The sequence below is a fragment of the Lepisosteus platostomus genome, chromosome 12 (assembly GCF_059453375.1).
Source record: "Lepisosteus platostomus isolate fLepPlt1 chromosome 12, fLepPlt1.hap1, whole genome shotgun sequence".
NCBI lineage: Eukaryota > Metazoa > Chordata > Actinopteri > Semionotiformes > Lepisosteidae > Lepisosteus > Lepisosteus platostomus.
This window is the reverse complement of record NC_142622.1, coordinates 38,761,183-38,783,005: the sequence shown is the minus strand read 5'-3', so window position 1 is coordinate 38,783,005 and position 21,823 is coordinate 38,761,183. Positions and strand designations below refer to the sequence as shown.

The window sequence follows — 21,823 nt, the reverse complement described above, 5'->3', positions numbered from 1 at the left end:
TGAGCACAAGCCAGCTAGACCAAATATATATAAAATTAAAGAAAATACTGTGATACAAAAAATGAATTATTTAGATTTAAAACAAATTCTTTTTTCCCCACAAGATATGAAATATGTAGATGTAGAATTATGCAGCAGTTCAGCCTGTTTCACTGCTAACCCATATTCCTTTGTTGCTGCTGTATTTGTGTAGTTTTACCACAGTACTAGAGAATTAATCCCTCCCTGCCGGTTCATCTTGTGTATCCCTCAGTGCCCTTTAGAGGAGATTTAGTTTCCTCCACTGTCGTCTTTTTCTTTCAGTTCCAGACACTTTTGGCCCCACCTTGTGGTGTTCAAGTACTTCTTTTTCTTGAATGATAAAACAGAGATGATAACCCATTTACCTTTCAGGATTTACACTGACAAAATACAGGGATATAACTGGAACTAGGATGTCTACATAATGTGTGCTGCATGGCAACAACACCAAGACCGAAAATATTGAACATTATTTATCCCATGAAGTGCTGTCACTAGGAAATGTAGAAAGCTTTTTACCAGCTTTAGAAGATGGGGGTTAACTGTATGCTGTATAAAGTATTATATAATACAGTGTAAATATTCCTATAATAATAAAAGGAAGGACAAAAGAGAAAGGATAAGGTGCAAATAAGTCTGGTTCACATTTGTAAATTTCTCTTGAGGGTATAATGTGTATGAGAGAGTTGTATAGTTAGTTCCTCTATAATATAAAAGCAAACTCCCAATGGTGTGCTTTCATAAATAAAAATACGAATTTGCATGATAAACTATGCATAGTTTCTGTATGCACAGTTCATCACACAAACTAATCATTTCATTTTGGAACTGCAGTCTTAGGTTTCCACTTTACTGCACTGACACTGGGCCTATATGGACCCTGTACATTTGATTATTGTATGTGATCCCATAGCTTAAGGTTTTAAAATAAACTGTGATTGAGTTATTCCACGACTTACTTACATTACTACAGCTTGAACTGGGCACAAAAATAAATGTGACATAATGAGCGAAGGTCTGTCCGAATCCAATCAGTATAATCTAAAATTATGCTTAAATTCATTGGACATTTTGATTTTATTAAACTTTGAAAATAGAACAAAACAAAATCTCTGAATATTAAATTAGGCTATATCAAACCCACAAGATATCAAGGATTTTCAAGGTATAATCTGATCATTATAATTTTCTCTATGGAGTTGTAACTTGTAACTTTTTCTAAAAGGTCAACTCTCGCCATCATCATTTTCATTAAAGGAGTGCTGAAATCCATTGAAAAATTATTTTAATAGTTACTTTGTTGAGAAAAATCAAATTTTCGCAAAACAGAAGATAGATGCATGCTTTTTCATTCTTCTTCTTCTCTCCTCATCATCCCAATGTACCTAAACTGCAGAAAATTTTCCATTTAAAAGAAATAATGTTAATGTAAGAATGACATATCAAGCAATGCTTTTATGTACACCTGATGTACACCCTCACACCTGAAGAAGGCACCACGGCCGAAACGTTCTGTTTTCTTTCTTCTCTTTTCAGCATGGAATAAACCTATTACTTGTGCTTTAATGTAATATTTTAATGTTTATTTTTCTTTTCATATCAACTGCTGGTTCACTTAAGCATGACAGTCAAGTCGGCAGTTTTTACTCGTCAGATCTCGTCAGTGCAGGACAGGAGACATCTAAGAAAAACTAAGATACTTCCAACATGAGTGTACAAAGACCAGAGATCAGAGATCCTGAATACTTGGTCTTTAATGACCCAGTGACACTTTTTAAAAGATGGGTGATGTTAAAAAATCAGCATTAGTTTTATTTAAGATTATATGTTTATTCTTTGTTTACTTATTTGTTTATACTTTGTGTCATATGTGATTATTTTGTAAACATTATTAAGATGTTTCCAAAATTAGCAATCTTAATGAATAAAGATAACATTAACCAAAAAATAAAGTGGAATTGTGTTAAAAGTAGATTTAGTGCTGGAACCTGTAGAATGGAATGCTGAATCTTCAAGTGGTAATTATTTTTATACAACTGTTTTAATACTTGCATGGCTAAATGATCTTCAAATGAACAGTGTATTTTTGTTAATGATGCCTTACTTCAATGTTGTTCATGATCTATTCACAATAATTCTTTATAGTGAAAGATATATTTTTCATTTTGTTTTAATGTATAATTCTTGATAGTAATTTTTTGGGGGAAAAAACAACATAATAAGATAGATTTCTATACTGTATACCTTCAGAGTTTTATTTTTAAGAATATATTACATTTAAATTTATATTCAGGTTTTCTTCAAGAAATGAACAATAAATGCTATGTAAATGAGTACATCAGGCACAAAAGTATTGTATGCAAGAAAATATAGATTTAATTTGGTGTAAAAATGTAGAAAAAAGATTCAAGTCCAACTTAAATCCCTACAAAGAAGGGGTATTATTTACAATGAGCAAAGGACAGTATAGTTCTTATAAAGAACATATGGCACTTTTCCCAATCATTGGCTTCTGCTCTACTTTACCACTTAGAGTCCATTTTGTAACTCCAATTCAAGACCGTCCATGCATGCACACAGTACAGCCAAAACACACCAGCTGGTCATGCTTATGTGCTTCTGTAGCTGTATCATGTCAGATAAAATTGTGTATTTCCATGGAAACTGTCTATAGTCTCAGATAATGCTGAAAGAAGGACAATAGTGCATATTGCTATTTTAAAGTGCAGTGATGTTAGATAAAAACAACGGTAGTCCATTGCAAAAAGTAAATACTGTCTTAAGATGCTTTTAAAATGGATAACATTCATTGCATTATGTTCGTCTTTTTTTTTCTCAGACCTTTGGAAACCATTCACACGGGTTTGCCTTTGTTGTGTAAAAACAGAGCATTCCTATAAAAACTGTTATTCACACTGAGTAGTAGTAGTTTATATAAATAATTCTTTAGTGAATTTCCTGGACTATTTAAACATGTTTTTTTCTTGTCTACATTAACTTAAGTAATGTAATTAAGTTTACACTTTTAATACATATATGTATCATAGTACATCTGCATTTATTAGCTGGTGAACATATTTCAAATGGTAATTTTTGGTCTAATAAACAGAGAAAGTGTAGTGCTCTCTCTTCCCTTAAGGATAAATAGACATTTTCTGTGTAATTTGGAATACAGTGCTCTTCCTGGACCCTGGATATTTTTATTTCTAGATAACAAATAAGGTTTTTATAAGATATTATTTATTTTCTTAATGCATCTACATTTCTGTAACAGCACATTCATTATTAGCAAAAGGTTAGGAAAATTAAAGATTTGGTCCACAAAGATGGACTTATTGACAAACTGACTTTGCAACTTGCAACAGATACATTATCTTGGTCGCATGTCAATATATCGTTTGTAGAGGTCAGGGACATAGCCAGTGTAGGAAGCAAGAGGCGTTCTTCTACCCAGCCGACAAAAATATTGGCATAGCTGGGTCCCATTCTGGTGCCCATGGCAACTCCAGAATGGGACCCTTAGGTTACGACGATTATGCAGCGACGACATCGACTTATTTGCTTATTTGCTTATTTGAGGTCAATAACAGAACCAGCCAAGTGGATCCCAGTAACCCAGGGTGAACATCCACTGATTGTATCTAGAGCAGATGTGTGTAAAGTTTTTAAAAAGACTAATTCACACAAGGCTTCTGGCCCTGATGCTATCCCTGGACGTGTTCTGAAGGCATGTGCAGACCAGTTGGCAGATGTCTTCACGGATAAATGTAATCTTTCCCTTTGATCGCGAGCATGACAGTGTACAAAAAGACTTTTGCCAGAGTGTTGCCTAAATGGATTAAAACAGTAGGATGAAGTTGGATGATTTAAATCAGTAACGTTGTGTTGCACAGAGTATTGTCAGCAGGCTTCACAAAAGACACTAGAACACCTTTAACAGGCTCTACAAAAAGGGGCTACAGAATGTACAGTAATAGGCACTTGTGCTGTCAAGGTACCTACATACAAAAATGGACATCACTGAGTCCTGAACTCAATTGCGCAACTCTGCCTGCTTGTGTCTTAATGATCACAGCACTCTCATGAGCCTGTGGTACTGTGCATTGCATTTGTAGTGGAGTGGAATGCTCTGCCTCAGGACAGTACACTGTACAGTATGTAGATGAGTGGACAGAATGTTGTTAATGTCAGCATTTTAATAATTGTGGGAGTGTGTATTTTCTGGGTAGTTCATTCACAAAAAAAAAAACAAACCTATAGGAACCATTTCCTTTGTTTTTTTGGTTAAAGAAGTCAGTGGTAATTGGACATTCATGGATATACAGTGCAGTAGGTGTAACATTATGTGAGTAGTATAGAATATATTGAACTAGATAGTATATAGATTTGATTTAAAGTCGCTTTCACTGTAATTGATTAGTGAGGAGAAGGCATATTGTTGCATATTGTGTGACAAAGATAAAAAATACTTTCAGCCCACATCACGTGCCAGACTAAAAAGTATTATACAAAGCACAGCAATAATTTTAACTACAATGTCAAGTATTTTTCCCCCCACAAAAATACCCACTATGCTTAAAGATTTACCATTAACCAAAAGTCTAAAGGTGCAATAGAAGCTTAGTATTTTAAGCTTAGATGGCATTCTAGGTCAAGGTCTAGGTAACACTAATGTGCTTTTTTATTACCTTGTGGTTTATTTTTCCCTGTTGTCTTTGTGAAGAAATCATTGTGGCTAAGTTGCTTTCAAACAAGGTCTTAAGAAATAACACAAAGGTCAGTTTCACATGGTGTTACCTTAACATTCCCAAGCTGTTAAACACAGAAACTGTACTCTGTTCTCAGTAGCAGTCTCTGCATGCTGTCTAGATTACACGCATTGCTTACACAGTACAATGACTTTATAGTCATTCCTTATCACAGTAAGCTTCTTTAGTGAATTTTCTCAGTTACCTAGTTCTCCTGTGTGAATTTTAAATCTGCTACTACAATTTTGGTTTTTATCACATCCAAATAAAATGCTGAAAGATAAATCAAAGATTGAGAGCGGCAGATATTTGGTATAAAAAATAAATACATACATAGTTTTGAGGAATATTCCTTATCAGAAAGCTACCTGAATTAATCACAGACTTAATTTCCATACAACATTGTAAGCATCTGTCATAATAAGTTAAGTGTAACATATGAAAAAAGGGCAGTCTTGCCTGGCTGAGATCTATGCATTAAATGAATGTTTTGAAATACTGCTGAGGCAGGCATTTGGATTGGTGCGCACATGGCTGGGAACTGTAAAGGCTGTCGCCAGGGCTACAGACCTTTGTTTTGATATACAGTACCCTCTAGCAAGTATTGATAGAATCTTTGTACCAGCATTTCCAGAGGATCAGAAACATTTTATCAGGGCAAGTTATGCCTTCTCCTCAGTTAAATTGCTACAATTTAACATACTGAGTGGAGGCATTTTTTAGGTGCGGAAATGAAGGTAAAGCACAAAAAGTATACAGTATGCTAAGGTTAGGCAGATTAAAATGGGGAGATGTATGGTTCACTTTCTTTTATGATGAAGGGCTTAGAGAGGAGAAGTTAGCTCTCCCCATGTTAAGCTTACAACACAGGGGAATATGGTTAGGCAAAACAACTTACAAACCAAGTTGGGGTGGGAAACCAACCTGAGCCTCATTTTCACAATTCCCCACAGTTTATTATTTCTTAAATTGTGAGGTTATAATAAATAAGGAAGCCAGCAGTCATATCACCCTGCAGCTTTCAACTTGCTACCCACTGAAGCTAAGTAGGGTTGAGCCTGGTCAGTACCTGGATGAGAGACCTCCTGGGAATCTATGGTTGCTGCTGGAAGTGGTTTTCATGGGACCAGCAGGGGGCACCCACCCTGTGGTCTATGTGGCTCCTAATCCTAAAGGTATAGTGGTGGGGACACTATACTACAGTATAGTATAGGGTGCCATCTTTCGGATGAGACGTAAACCAAGGTCCTGACTCTCAGTGGTCATTAAAGATCACATTTAATTTCATTTCTCGATTTCTCTGCATTTCTCGATAAGGGTAGGTAGTTATCCCGGTGTCAGGCCAAACTTCCCCCCTCAGCTTTTACCGTGGCCTCCAAATTGTCCCCATGTATGATTGTCTTGCACTTGCCCTGGGATGGACTGGCGCCCTGTCCAGGGTGTACCCTGCCTCGCGCTCGTTGCTTGCCGGGTAGACTCTGGCTTCCCGCAACACCTTATGCTATAAAGTGGTTTGGTAAATGATATGACATCATAAATAGGTTAAAAGGACCACGTTAACAGCGGGATAATGTGTATGGCTCACACATACTGTAGCCATGTAACTTTTCAGGTTTATGTATGCATAGCTTTTCCCTAATTAATCACAACATATTGGCTACAAGCACCTCCCAAGATAAAAGCAACTGGACTTTTCCAATTTTCCACTTTTCACATAAGAACTGAGCAATATCACTGTTTAATGAAATATTAACTGTATATATGGATACAATTTGTAGCTGAAGAAATTGTGTTCTCCGTTAAATATGCTTATAAGAAAATCCATGAGTGAATTTAATGGGTCTAAACTAAAACTGTGCATTTGATCTCTTGAAATTGGTTGTTTTTAAGACATTTATTTTTTATTTACATTTTGAGAATCTGTAATATAAATGTATCCTTAAAATGCAAGGAAATCTCCACTCATTTCTCTATGTACACAACTAATAAACAAAATGAGTTTTGTTTAATAAGATGCATTAACCACAACACATTCTATTGTTTCCCATAATAATGTGTTGCATTTTTAGAGTCTGTCAATTTACACAACATAGCATGGTTTTTCTGTCAAGTAATCATGTGACCATCTCTGCAAATACACAGTAGAAATGTTATTTTAGTACTGTTGTCAGAAATTGTAATAACCGAACACCATCCAGTTCCTACTTTGCTATTCTACAGATCATGTTGGCACTGCTGAGAAGGTCTGAAAGTGTTTGGTTTAAATACATTTCTGGTTCGTTTTCCTAAATTTAAAAACTTAGTAGAAAAAAATTATAAAATATAAAAAAGCGAATGTATAAAATGCCCCCTGTCTGTATTCACACACTTAATTTTTAAAGAAACTAAACTGCCATTTTCATTACATTTAATAAATATGCATTCAGGGGTTTAAATGGGAGATGAAAAGTGTAGTATTTGATACTCAAAATAATTTGGTCCTGAGACTTTTTTGGTTTCGCAATTGACATCGTCTGCAAAATTCAATTAATTTCATTCACTTTGGTCAGGTCAGAAAGAGACATATGCAGCAGCAGTTCTGTGTTAGCAATTCACTACACAGAAAATAAGGTATAGAAGTGAGAAATAGTTTTTGTCTTATTAATTAATTGTTTCAGGCTTTGTAATAATTTGATCAGAATTGTGCTTAGAAGCATGAAAAAAGAAACATACAAGGTTAAATCTAAGAATGTATTAATTCATGGGTAGGATGTATTAAACTGTAATTAAAGATAATAAAAGCACGCACTTAAAATACAAATAAAAACAGTCCTGGTGCATAAGGAATGCAGTTTACAAAGGTACTCTAATTAAAAGATTTAAATAAACATTCAGCCTTATTACCTTTGGGATTTTCTTGCCAGACTTTGCAGTATGCTGATATAATGAAGAATAATGATGTACTTGTTTAATGTCATTAGTCCAACTTAAGCAATCTAAATATGTACTATGTATAGTAGAAGAATTGTTCACACAGTATTCATTAAATAAGATAATTTTCTAACTCACATTGGTATTGCTTTTGAGTTACTACTGAGATAGAAAAATAGTGGAAAAATAAGCTTTAAAATAATGTTTTGGATTAAATTCTTCAAACGTTTAGGCACATTTAGGTTAAGGCACTATTAAATGTCTTGATTTCTCAGTATCTTAGCTTTTGTTGTTGTTTTTTGCTTATATTATGTTTCATAATATTATTAATGTTCTGGGAATGTAGACTTGCAGATGAATGCACTGAGCAATATTAACTTCGTACTGTCTTCTGGGCCACTGGCAAGGAGCTTTATGTTAAGTTCTGATTTACATCTTCATCCTTTTTTTTTCCCTCATATTAAGTATTCTAGGTTTGTTTTGAAATGTTTAAATAGTAATCCAGTCACTGGGGGTCTTAAATTAAAACACTAGCTTGTTCATTGGAATGTATGGTCCGTGAAACCAACAGTAAATTGATTCCAAGAAAGATGAAAATTCTTCATCTTTCCAAGGTGGAAATTCTTCATCACCAATAAACATGTACGATTCATAAACAATAGAAGAAATCATTGTTTCAAGAAATGCTTCCACACACTATAGATTGGAATGTATTTACTGTTGTTTCATCTTGTTTCAACAGTTCTGTTTGGGCAGTTTGTACTCTTCCAGACATCTCTTAATGATGTTGTTGATGTTTATGATGGACCCAACCAACAGTTCCCTTTGCTCTCCTCCCTCTCAGGTTCTCATTCAGGTAAGTCCTTCTCTCTTTTTATTATTAGTATTTTTATTGTTTTAGATCCTAAGTATTAACTGCCTCACTGCTTTTCCCCATTATTTTCAACAGCGCATGTTTTCTCCCTTTTGATGTGCTCAGGTTATGTGAGATGTTTCAGTACAGCTACAACTTAAAGCTATTTTTAATCCCTTATTATTTCTGACTTCATGTGTTTTTGCCTATAGCAAGCCATTGATAAAATTAATATTCATTGTCTCAGTGCAACAGCTTCCCCTGCTGATAAGCATGCAATCTGGTCATGGTAAAATTATGTAAATATCACCACACTGTAACTGATAAAACTAACAAATGTCGTGGTCTTGTTATATTAGCTAAGATTAAAACTTTCAAACTTAAAAACTTAGACTACTGTATCAAATTGCATTAGCAAATACCAGGATAAGTGAGCAACAAAAAATGTGCCATGAGGGATAGTTATTAACCTGTTTGAGTCTAGTGTATTCAGAATAAGGAAGGGAATGTGTTGCTGCTTTTCAAGTATACATCATCTGTTTACTGATTATTTCTGTATGTTGCTACTGCATTCCATACGTAAACAATCACAATTCTCATTCCCAAGATTTTTCCCCATTCACTTCCTAATTTTGTGGCACAAATGGCAAAATTCTCTCCCATGAGAGAAAATCTCAGGGCTCTAAACAGTACAAGCTCATTTATAAATATAAAATCATATATCTTGTATTTTATCATTAATAGAATGGTTAGGTAAAAATAAGCAGCTTATTAATAATCACAATAGTGTTTTGATATCTTATAGAGTTGTTTAGGGGATATGAAAATGTAGGATCTTATATAAATTTGGGAGTGCCTGACATCTTGTGTGTCGTTTGCTTATCCACACAATTTCTCAGAGATAAGATGACTATACCAGCTGTAAATCTGTTTTATTGTATATTTCTGCACTTGAAATCTGATTGCAGAGTATAAGGTAAAATCAGAAAATACATTTCTCCAAAAAGAATTTTCTCTTCAATTCAACACAAAAAATAAAGATGTAAATGTTAATTTATCGAATGGCCTTAATCAACCTCTTGCCTACAGTGAATCTACCATCAACCTGTCAGCAGGTTGAGAGATTGATCAACACTTAAATGGTTTTTGTGTCATAGACACTACCTGTGCCAGCATCACTCCATGAGTTCTGCTGTTTAAATTAATCAACACCTCAGTTAGAAGCCTTTACTGCCGTGTAATTGAATAGTTTCTCAAATTAGGATTTTTTTTTGTGTAGAAAAAAGGGGCAGGTATTGATATTATCACATGTGTTGTGCATACAATAAAAATACACTTTGGCTGTCATGTGACATTACAATGCTTTTTTATTGAGCTTTTGATGAGGAGAAGAAAATAAAAGAAAAACGGAAACATTTAATGACCATTAGTTTGAATTCCTAGTCAGGTCAAAAAGGACATATACTGTAAATTTATTCCCTCATAAATAATCACAGAAAAGACAGTAAATGACATTTATTCCTCCATTGAAATGTCTTTTAATGTGCATCTGATAAGAACCAGTTTAACATCTTGGTAAGTTAGATTTCTTTGTACTTGAAAATGAGCATCTTGATTTAAACAAATTTACATCTGTCTAGTAAACTAAAATATTTTGGGAAACGTTTTATAGGTAGTCATAGATTAATACATGGAATATTACTTCAAAAATAATTATGCTGAGATGTTAAATAAAAGACAGTGAGAAGTTCAAAAGCAAAATTTACAAAAGGATGAAAAGCTTCCTGACAATCAATAAAATACATAAAGCTTATCCGTTTTTTTTTATCTTTTCATACTCAAAACAAATGCTAGAGTGTTTTATTAGATTTCAACATGAAAGGCTAAATAAGTAGCTAGTAAGATCAAGCTTAGTTTAGTACGAACATTTTATCAAATGGACATTGAAGTATGTATTAACAGTATAAGAGATATACAAAACTGCCTGGTCATGAGGAATCAAAGGGAATATACAACACTGAAGGAGATGCAACACTTTAAGGTAAACATGCATATCATGCATATCAAGTAACAAAATAAGAATCTCCCCACTAAAAAAATAAAGTGAATTACTCCCACCTTTTTGAGCACACTGTAACTGATTAATTTTGTCATAAACATTTTACAGGCTAGACCTAGATGGGTAATATCATCAGTGTGTGTTTCTTATTAGTATTAGCTTCTGTATCTCATAGCCTGCCATGGTATCTTAGAACTCTGTCCTCCATTCCTCCTGATGTCTACCTTCATTCTCAATATTCCAGTATAAAACAAATTTCAAAAACACATGTAAAGTATACATAAACACCCCAAATAAACAATTTCCATAGCCTATCCCTTAAATAATTAAAAATATGCAGAATACATTTTTCAAAATATGTTGATAGAATACATTAGGTAATTCAATGCCTGCATTTGGTCATATCAGAGCAAAATATACTTTGAGTTCATCTCAGTTAATCAAGTGTCAATAAGTATTTGTGACACATTCACTTTAAGTAAATTATGTAAAAGTCACTGTTTGGTTTCATACCCCTTTGACACAATAACACCACAATAGCTGTTGTTATTTAAATGTCTTTACTTTGTGTAAATATAATAAAAGAAAATGATCTTGTTAAATTCAGAAAACTGTACCGTATTTGGTATCTACTCTTTTAGAAGGATCCAAGGATATAGTGTTTTTTTGAGAATCAACTTTGTAAAATATCACAGTGAAAACATTTTGAAGTGCAAATTGAACCTTCAAGCAGATGTCATGTTACATGAACTTGCTTCCCTTCTTTTTCTTCCCTTAAATTACACACCACTTTAGCCTGTAGGTGATATTATAAGGTTCCTAATACAGCATGCATCTCAACAATTCAGGTGTTGCCTGGTTTTCATTTCAGTTATGTGGATCTTTTAGGTCAATGTGTAATAAAATTTCTGCCAAAGGCCTTTGTTCTCTTTGGCCTGCTGGGAGCAGACAGCTTATAAAGTTTTTTTAAGAGTATTTCATTTTTTAACCATTCATAAGTGAAAAGTGCGAATGGACTTTGATACCTCTTGGATCATTGTGCTTTTGTTCAAAGAGCCATCCATTTTGTTTAATTTGATGTCATGTAAAAATGCATCTGACACAAAATACTGTATATAGATTGTCAGATTTCTTTTTACTCATTTTTGATCTTCACACAAATAAATATATATTAGAAGAATAGGTTTCTATACTATTACACTAACATGATTTGGCAATGTAATCTTCTGCCATTCTTACATTCCTAAACATTATAATTATTTCCTCTTCCAGCTGACACATTGATATCCTGGGATTTCTAACTTGACAAAACCATATTCTTTAGAATGCTTTCTTGGAACACTGTATACTTCAACAATCTAGCTAAGCACAAATGATCAGTACATGAGCAAATTACAAAACATGAAAAATACAGTATAATTAAATAATTTCTTATCATCATGTTCACCACAGTATTTGAGTAGGAGGGAACAAGTAATAGGTTTATTCCATGCTGAAAAGAGAAGAAAGAAAACTTTGTTTTCTTCAGCATGGAATAAACCTATTACTTGTTCCTTTGCAGCATACGCATGCTGACGCAGCTACCCACCTGTACCACTACAGTATTTGAGTATCCTTTTATGTCATGAAGAACGGTTTATTTTGTATATGGAAATTGTTGAGGGTCTCTTTGTGAACTGCTGGTTTGAACTGCAATGCAAGAATACTGGACAGAAAGACTACTATGCAATTCTGTACTATAATACAGTATATAGGAACACGTGCTGCGAAACTAAGTAACCTATTGTAAAAATATTTTTTTACGTAAAAATAAATTATCTTTAGCAAATAGGGAGGAGGAAGATGAGCATGCTCCTGGAATGCTGCCAATATGATAAGCACAGTGAAGCATGATAGATTACAGAAAATATTTAAGGACTGTTCTAATTTAATCGCTTTGAGTAAAACACAGCGAGCATCTCTGTGTGTTTCACTCCCATGTGCATGAAATAAAAACTGCTTTTGACTTCTGAGATGGATTTCTGATTGTCTTTTAAGGGGAACATTTTCTCCAACAAAATAGTCCTGGATATATCACTTTTGCCTAGTGCATTATTGAAATTCATCTACATCTACTGCATGAAATTGGGAATACTAAGGATTTAAACTTCAGACAATTACTTCTACTTATTTCTAAAATACTTCTGTTGCTCCAGACATATTGTATTCAAAATGAGTGCTTTACTATTAAATGTGTTAAATAAAAGTTTATTTTATTAAAAACAGAGCTTTTAATGATGAATTTCTTATGTTTTATTGACTCATTTCCAGTTAACCTGTAATATTTCAAGATAGTGTTCCAGCTATTTAAAATAATGAAAGTAGAAAAATATACTTAATTTAAGGTCTGCTTTGTTTACAGGGGAGTCACTTCCTTTAAGTTCAGGCAATCAAATTACCATCAAGTTTACAACAGTTGGTCCAGAAACAGCTAAAGGATTTCATTTTGTTTATCAAGGTAAGCTGTAGTTATATTTAATTTAAAAAAAAAACTAAGAATCTTATAACATTTTTTAATCCTTATTTGTTATTTTAAACCCTTTGAAAGACTGAATAAAAATGATTCACATCTCCTATAATATAACAGAAGCAATAATCATCACTAGTGTACAGAAATACAGTTCTCTGATGCTATCGTCCGTCCAGAATTTCGGATCTGCGGTGCAAGAGATTTACAATGTTTTACTAATAGAATTTAAAAAAATAAATTAATTGTGATACATGTATTCCTTTCCATTTAGAAGGGCAAAACTCAGTGTGTACACCAATGCCATTATAGATGTTATGCTATTTAAGAATTAAGATAATAGTTAAGGGGCACATAATACTGTATAAACTCCATGAATTCAACAACATAAAATATTATTGACTTTTTTTTTATCTTGCAAACCAAAGTTTTTTTTTTCCCAGACTTTTAAATGTGGCATACAGTTCTGCAGAAGTGATGTGGATTAGCACCACATGACTCTTCCCCTTAGGCAATTTGCCAGAAGATGTTTTACATTTATTAAAAATTAACCTACAGAACACAATTTTCTAATTAAACAATGGGGCTACTAAAACCTACCAGCGTCCTGATCAGTCGATAGAAATGTTTTACGTTTACTAAAAGGGTTTATATAAGCCCTTTAAGATTAAGCCCACATATCAAGTTTATGAACAAAGCTTTAAAAAAAAAAAAAAATTCAAACCTTTTTGTGTGGAATGAAGCATCTACAATTGTGAATTATAAGTTACTTTATAAAAAATGTTAATCACTTTATGAATTAACATACCATAAGTTTCATAGAGTATGAAGTAAAAGATCATTTTTTAATATATACCAATGAAATGTATTCTACTACACTTTTACAGTGTGCCTATAAATGCAGTATAATAAACAGTTCAAACATCAGATAAGGTGAAAGGCAAAGAAGCCTTAGTATTTTCCTAAGGGGTACGATAATGGATGTGAGGGCATACACTTTTTCATTCAGCAAAGTGAAAACATTATGCAACTTGATCATCAGCACAATCTTCTGAGTCATCTGGACCAGAAGCACAATAACTCAAGTGATCCCGGAATACTAAAGGACAAACACACCATAGTAGCTCTGCACACAGAGTTCTGTAAAACTATCCTCTGTGTGCAAAGAAAAGCACCAAAGAATGTAGGCAGAGCAGAATTAGGACACCACCCACTGCTGATCAATATACAGATGAGGATAATAAAATGTGGTCCAATTTTAAAAAGCATTTACAAGAACTTCTATTATCACAAAGCCCAGCTGGTCCAGAGGCTCTTTTCCCTGAGCCACACCAACACCAGCAAGCCTCAGGACAATAATGCTGTAACACCTCAAATCTGAATGAGCCAAATTACAGAACAAGCCAAACAACTGTACTTCACCCTGTGGGACACACACAAACACAGCGCAAATTGGAATGCTAAATTGATAAAAGACAATACACACTGGCCAAGAATCTGACCAGGCTAATAAGCAAGAAGGAGAAAAAGACCCTGATGAAGTACAAGCTCAGGGACCACAGCCTGAGCAAAAACAGCATTTGACTTAATTTCCTGGAAACTCTGCTAGAAGTGTTCAATAGCAGTATATTAAATGACAATCTCACTTTAGAAAGTAAACTTAATGTATGATATGAGCTATGAGAAAAATATTTCGCTATACCCTTAGAACATACTTTTTATAATTTTTGCAAAGACTTTACTATTGAGCGAAGAAGGTGTTGAGATATAAAATTATTTCACATATACACTTTAATCCCATATGTCTAATGTGCACTTGATACTCAAAGCAGAAAACACTGTTTTCTATGAATAGTGGCTTAAATTTAAATGTTTGCAATAGTTTCTTTTATCTTAATCTTTTGCTGTTTGTTCATTGAAAAGTTAAAATGATACATCATTTTATAATCTTTGTGTTTACATGCATGCAGCTGTTCCACGGACAAGTGCGACCCAGTGCAGCTCTGTACCAGAGCCAAGATTTGGGAAAAGGATTGGAAATGATTTTGCAGTTGGCGCGGTGGTTCTGTTTGAATGTAATCCAGGATACACTCTACATGGATCAACAGCTATTAGATGTGAAACAGTTCCCAATGCTTTGGCTCAGTGGAATGACTCTCTTCCCACTTGTGTTGGTAAGTAAAGAAGTCCTTATCTTTCAAAATAATGTGCTTGATCCCAGAAAAAAAGAAAGAAATATGGAGAAGTTTTGTTAAATTCAAGAACCTAACCTTGGTATCAGTTAGACCAAATCAATAGATATGTTAGCATGCAAAAATACAAATTGCAGCTTTTGGGATGCCTTTTTAAATAATGGAATGCTTTTATTTTAAAACAGTCATATATCATGATAATGTACTTTGAGACCAACCGACAATCAATTCCTGTTGGCAGCAAAATAACCAAATTAATTCATGTTTCCTATTGTCGAGCAATTGGAAATGAACCTCTTGCTTTTTCACAAGAGGTCCTTAACTGCCAACAGGTGAGAAATGTTGTCTGTCTTATTTTTATTTTTTTGCCTCTCATGTGATATCATTAAGGCAAATACCTCTTAGGGGTGTGCAGAAAATATATAGACGTCTATCTTCTTTGTGAAGGAAAACATTACAATTCTTGCATTAATTCCTGATGTAGTAGAGAAGGAGCAGATACGTGCCCCAATTATAATTTAATCAAATATATATTAAGATATTTAAAGGTGAAGGGATTTCAGAAATAAACTTTCGCTAACCATTTCATTTTTTTTTTGCACATCCCTAGTCCCGAATAGTGGTATTTGTTGTCTATTTAGTCCCCCCTAAAGTAATAAAGTTGTAGACCTATTTTCTTATAAATGTTTTTGTTTGCATGGTGCAAGGAAAAGTGAGGGATGGCACCGCTGGAGAATGGAGCACATTTGATCCCTACTTAGTGCTTTCTTCTTCCCAGGGTAGGTGTAGCAAGTGACTGTAAGAGAAAAAGTTTGCTGCATACTACCCTGACAGTCCACCACCGTAAATTACTAGTTAAATCTACTTCACACCTTAAAATTAGTTTAGAATGAAGTGTTTACTTAAGATCTCTAGAAAAACTTTACTCACAGAGAGAACTGTAAATGTAGGAACGAAAGAACCCACTCCACATAAATCTGATTAATGGTTCATAGGTGCATGATGTTACAGGCTCTTCTCACTGTACATGTGGACTTTATTATGTTTGAGGCTCATTTCTGTTGAAGGGTTAAAGACCAGAGGTATTAATCCCGATTACCATTGAGCACATAGCACAGTAGATAACAGTGGTAAAATATGGATGAGCTTGAAATTGCATTGAACTGAATCAGTTTAATAATTTAAGTGGTGAACATGAACATATTTAACTGCGTTAAATCTCTAGCAAATACTTAAAACATTTCCTCACAGATATTGGACATCAATCACTATGTCTGTACCTGCTTTTAACTGTTTAAACAAAGTGATTGGCGTTGACCTCTATATTATCCATGTTGTCCTAGACAGATAGCATCAGACATTTGCAGTGGAAAATATGATAGCAGTATTAAAAACCCTGAGAAGCTTTTGTCATTTACATTTACTTTCTTTTGTTGTATTTGATTATCATCGAGGCAGAAATGGTAAAGCCTTTTGAAAGGAAAGAAATAGCTCTCAAAAAAGGATACAATAAAGATCATTTTTGTTTCTCCCAGTGATTCAAAGATAGGAGCTTACACTTACACTGTATACTGTATTTAGAAAGAAAACATCTTTCTTTTGTTCCTTCTACAGTTTTTTGGTTGACTGAAGTATAGTAGGAACACTGTGAGTGCAAAACATATACAGTATATAGTGCATGTAATAGACATGCATAAATTCTATCTCATAAACAGGCTTTTCATAGTCATTTTTTCCCTTTTACTGTAAATACCCCGTATTACAAAGGTTATATCAGCAAAACTGATGAAGATAAAAATATATTAATCCTGTAAAGCTTTCTTTTGGAGATTGTAATTCAGATTTACAAAGACACCTGCATGGAGAACCTCATAGAGCAATTTTTGTGAGATAAGGTCACATAAGATTTTTAATTAAAAAAAAATTTAATAGCAATCTCTGTCTGCGTTTTTCTCCTAGTCTCCGTTTCCGCTCACTAACATATTGATTTACAATAGAAAATTAACAGGAAATTAATATAAGTAATATTCCATGTGAATGCTGTTTATTTTCCTTTTGTTCCCACGGTGGGTCCTGGTTAGAATAAATATAAAACTTATAAAAACCTTAAAAGAAAAACACCACCCTGTAGCCTGATCTCATATGTGTCAGAAGCTAAGCAAACCCGGGCCTGGTCAATACAAGAATGGGAGGCCTCTAAGGAAAATCTGGAGTTGATCAGGAGATGGTGTTTCAAAGTGGTATTTGGTGGAATAGTAAGTGGCACTTTTCCCTATGGGCAGGAATTTCCAAACCAGCGCTCCGGTTTAGTGATAGCAGACACTGTGCTCTAGGTAGTGTTGTCTTTCAGATAAGACATTTTTTAAATACCCCACTAACATTTACCTTTGCCCTATGCTGCCTGTAGTCATTAAAAAAAATGTTGTACTTGCATTATATGTGTTGTGTCCTTTGTTAAACCTCGTAAAAATTGTAATTTGCCGTAGATAAGGATGTCTGCTAAGAAAATGAATAAGAATGCCATCATGCTTACTACTGCATACAAATTAAATCCATGTTTTTTTTAGAAAGTAAGCAATCCAATTTGAAAAGCTCTTAATGAGAAACAAAGAAGTCAGGCAGCCAGTTCTCTGCAGAATATATCCAATTTCATACATATGAAGCTTAGTCATTTTTAGCCAGTTACTTGTATTTCTTTTGAAATCTCACCCCTTTACATTTTTAAAATGAATGTGTTTGATGTTTTTTCTGTATTTTCCAGTTTAAAAAAATACCAATTAAAGTCTAAATCCAGTTTTACATATGTTTATATGGTTATAATGAGCATATCTCTAATAAGATTGTCCATTAATTGCAGAAAATAATGTTTTCAAAAAGCATTAGTTTTCTAGTTCTCAAATATTTTATATTTCTGAATACTAATTCTCTTGTAGGCATACAATAACTCTAAAGTTGCAATGCGAATTTAATTGTTTACATTTCTATTGAATTTTTAATCCCATAGATTCTAAAGCATTTCAGAGGTGAGGTGACCCAGTCCATCCACCACTGTTCAATGTTCAATGCCCTCCTGGATGAACTATGGCAGGCGTTATTCACCAGCATACCCATTACATATCAGATCAGATTATAGAATTAAGAAATTACTTCACGAAATGAATTGAGGGGGGAATATACAGTAGGTAGGCCAGACTGTGTGGGTCAAATGTTGTTCTAATAACAACAATGTCAGTCGAGGCATTGGTTTAAAAATCACATCCAAAGGACAATACATGTACCTGCTCGCAGGGTGTTCCCTGTCACTGTACCGGGGCAATTACAGTAAATTGGAAATTATGGTCCACAATGAAAGGAGCCACTTACCACTCCACCCACATCACTTACAGGTGTTTGTAGACCTGCTGTGTTTACAGATGTCAGCTAAGGTTGCACTTAGTACTTTTATTTTGTTTCACAATACACTTCATTGTGCAAGCCAGGTATTCTAGTTTATTTATTGCTACCATCCTATTACTAAATCTTAATTCCAGTATAAGACATCCTATCAAGAGCTTGCATAGTGCCTATTGGATACAAAAAGATTAAGACTGGTTATTTTCCTTTTCTGTTGTAGCTAGAAACATTCTGATTTGCATATAATATATCTAGGAGACATTTGCATTTTGTACTATATTCAAACACATTTTCTCCAACTGCTCTGGTTTCCTCCCATTGTACCTACCAAAGAGAGGGTACCCAATTGCTAGGGTAACTGATGTCTCTGAGTTGGTATAAGAGTCTGGTAATGGATGAAAATATCTAGGAGTTGTCATTTTCAAATGCTTGTCAATTGCTTTTGCTTTGTTTTAATATTAAGTTCAGTAGGATTCCTTAATATCAAAAAGAGTTTCCTGAATTAAATGGCTGGTGTGTTATGATTTCTTCTAACATTAAAATATATGTGTAATGGTTAGCCATTTGCTTGGCAATAGAATACATGTACATTTTATTGTGCATGCAATTCAGCTCATCAAAAAATTATCTTTCTGAACAATCTGTTTTGTCATTAAATTACCTTGCAATCATGCTACCTCACCTCTGGTTTTTTATCAAAACATGTCAAGTAATGATTGAGCAGAGAACAATGATTTGAGTAAGAAGATTGTGTTTTCTGGCAGTAAATCCCTGACCGGACATATTTCAAGGGTGTTCTACTTTTAACCACAATGTGTATTATCATAATGTTGGCTGCTATGAGGACTATGACAGTGTTTACGAAATGGTACTGATCCTTGTCAGAAGTCACCCCATTATTATATCTGTTCTGTTAAGTACACTTGAAAGAAATGGAAATTTCCAGTGAAATGTCTGGGCTTACACCCTCTAGTCCCTAAGATTAATATCCCCCTTTTTTTCTCTATTTTTTCTCTATGTTCTTCACAGTTACAGTTTTGCAATTATTGTAATTTAAACACTGGAATTGATTGGATTATAAATGATTTATAGTATTTACAGTATAGTAATCATTGTAATGCATTATCTCAGTAATATAAACATGAAAGGCAAATTCATGGGGTGAATGAAAGCCCTTGACAAGTTCCTCATATCAACCCTACAGCCCTATTTTGTCTGTCAGTCACATGAGGCACATCTGTTACCATATATGTGTACAGTTTCCTGAGATGATATTACATAATTATGGTGTTTTCAGACATGCTTTTTAAATGTTATATTGCTTTTTTGACCTCCAGATTCTTTGCTTTGCTCTTTTGTATGTTTTATATGGAAATGCATTCATTGCTGCTTTATCCAATAAATTAGATTTTTATTTCTGCAAAAACAGTTTACTTTGGAAACAGAAATTTAGATACTCTTTTGCTTCTTTGTGCATCTTTTATTTAGTAATGTGACAAAACAATATTACTTAATTTCTACTTGTTCTACAAGTAGTACTATAGTGAGTAGTATAATGTATAAATAACATTTTACATACTGTTTGGTTGTACATCTCTTCAATTAATAGGATATGTTACAAACAACAGAAATGCTATAAAATATATAATGTCATGATGTATTTTCTTCCTGAAAATGCAGTTTTTAATGAAAGCATTACATTTTTAAATTAAATGACCCATTACCTTTTGAATTACCATTCTATGTCCTGAGTTATTTGTTACGTCTCTGAACCATGTGGCTTTTAAACTTCATCTTAATGTTATATTTCTTTTTTTTTTCATCAGTCATGTGCTTTATATTACATGCTATGCTTTCTTATTTCAAAGTTCTGAATTTTGCTTTTAGTGCCCTGTGGAGGAGTTCTAACGAAGCGCAGAGGAACCATTCTGTCTCCCGGTTATCCAGAGCCATATGACAACAATTTGAATTGTGTGTGGAAGATCTCTGTGCCAGAGGGAGCTGGAATTCAAGTGAGTGAGCTTTTGAAGCCTCATGAATTAAATGTACAAGAATTAAAATATTGCTATTATAAAAACTTAAATAAAGGGAATTTTTAATGTCAGATGAATTATGGATTAGGCCAATGTTTAATTTAATATGGAAAGCATTTTGAACTTGAATCATGTTTTCTTGTTCTATTCAGTATTTGTTTTTCACTTGTAGATTTAGTGACTTGGATGTCTTTGGTCCCATAGGAGATTTTTCGATGTCCAACTGTAGTTACTGTTAGTCATTGTAAAACAAACAGATCTTGACTAGAAATTTACATACTGTGTACTGTCTTCCCTTCCTTTTTCCCTATGTTCTAGATTCAGGTTGTAAGTTTTGCTACAGAACATAATTGGGATTCACTAGATTTCTATGATGGGGCAGATAACAATGCACCAAGACTTGGCAGTTATTCAGGTAAACTGATGATTATCACAAAGTGTTATGAATGTCATGCACATAGTCATCAAAAATGTCATATGTCAATTTTTAAATCTTCTGTAATAGTGTTAAAATGCCTTTATGTTGTAGGTTAATGGTACAATTAACTATCTTGTCAGGAATATAAGTGTTTCTGGGCATTAAGATTTAAGAGACTTCTCAGCTCCCTTTAAATTGTTTTAGATTATGTGCACAATCGGAAGATGAATGTATGATGAAAGGGGTTATCCTACTTATATGTGGACAGAGTAGTGTTCATTTAAACAACCTTTCAACTTGTCATTTCCTATTCAAATAGTGCTTTATCATCCACGGAAATTACAGTTTCTTTGGGATGTTTGCTTTGTGATGATTAAGTACCCATCTATTGATGCAAACCACAGATAAAACACAATAAAGCACGTTATGAGTATGGAATTCATTTCTACATTGCTGCCATCAAATGCCTTATAACCCCTTCATTTTGATATTCTTCTATTTGTCTTGTATTATCTTCCTGTCATCCACCAAGGTTGACATTCTTTCAGCAAGCAGCATCCCCTAGCTTAATTTCTATAGAGATTTTCATTGGCTCTTTTTTAATAATAAGGGCTGCATCTTGGGTCTCACAATGCTACTTTCTTAGTACATCCTAGGATCTATTTTCTGATCATACCTTACATTCACTTT

At 33.8% G+C, this 21,823-nt stretch overlaps 1 protein-coding gene across 5 annotated transcripts in view; it reads left to right on the top strand.

Annotated features, from left to right (window-relative positions):
- The window catches only part of csmd3b (CUB and Sushi multiple domains 3b), a 561,056-nt gene that overhangs the window by 440,009 nt on the left and 99,224 nt on the right, over window positions 1-21,823 (top strand). For 3 of the 5 annotated variants that reach the window (XM_088601884.1, XM_088601881.1, XM_088601880.1), the window contains exons 32-37: window positions 8,422-8,535; window positions 12,993-13,088; window positions 15,068-15,271; window positions 15,997-16,068; window positions 20,570-20,694; window positions 21,034-21,130. In XM_088601884.1, coding sequence (XP_088458010.1) covers window positions 8,422-8,535; window positions 12,993-13,088; window positions 15,068-15,271; window positions 15,997-16,068; window positions 20,570-20,694; window positions 21,034-21,130 — 708 coding nt within the window. The remainder of the gene's footprint in view (window positions 1-8,421; window positions 8,536-12,992; window positions 13,089-15,067; window positions 15,272-15,996; window positions 16,069-20,569; window positions 20,695-21,033; window positions 21,131-21,823) is intronic. The other 2 variants (XM_088601883.1, XM_088601882.1) reach the window with 1 other exon arrangement.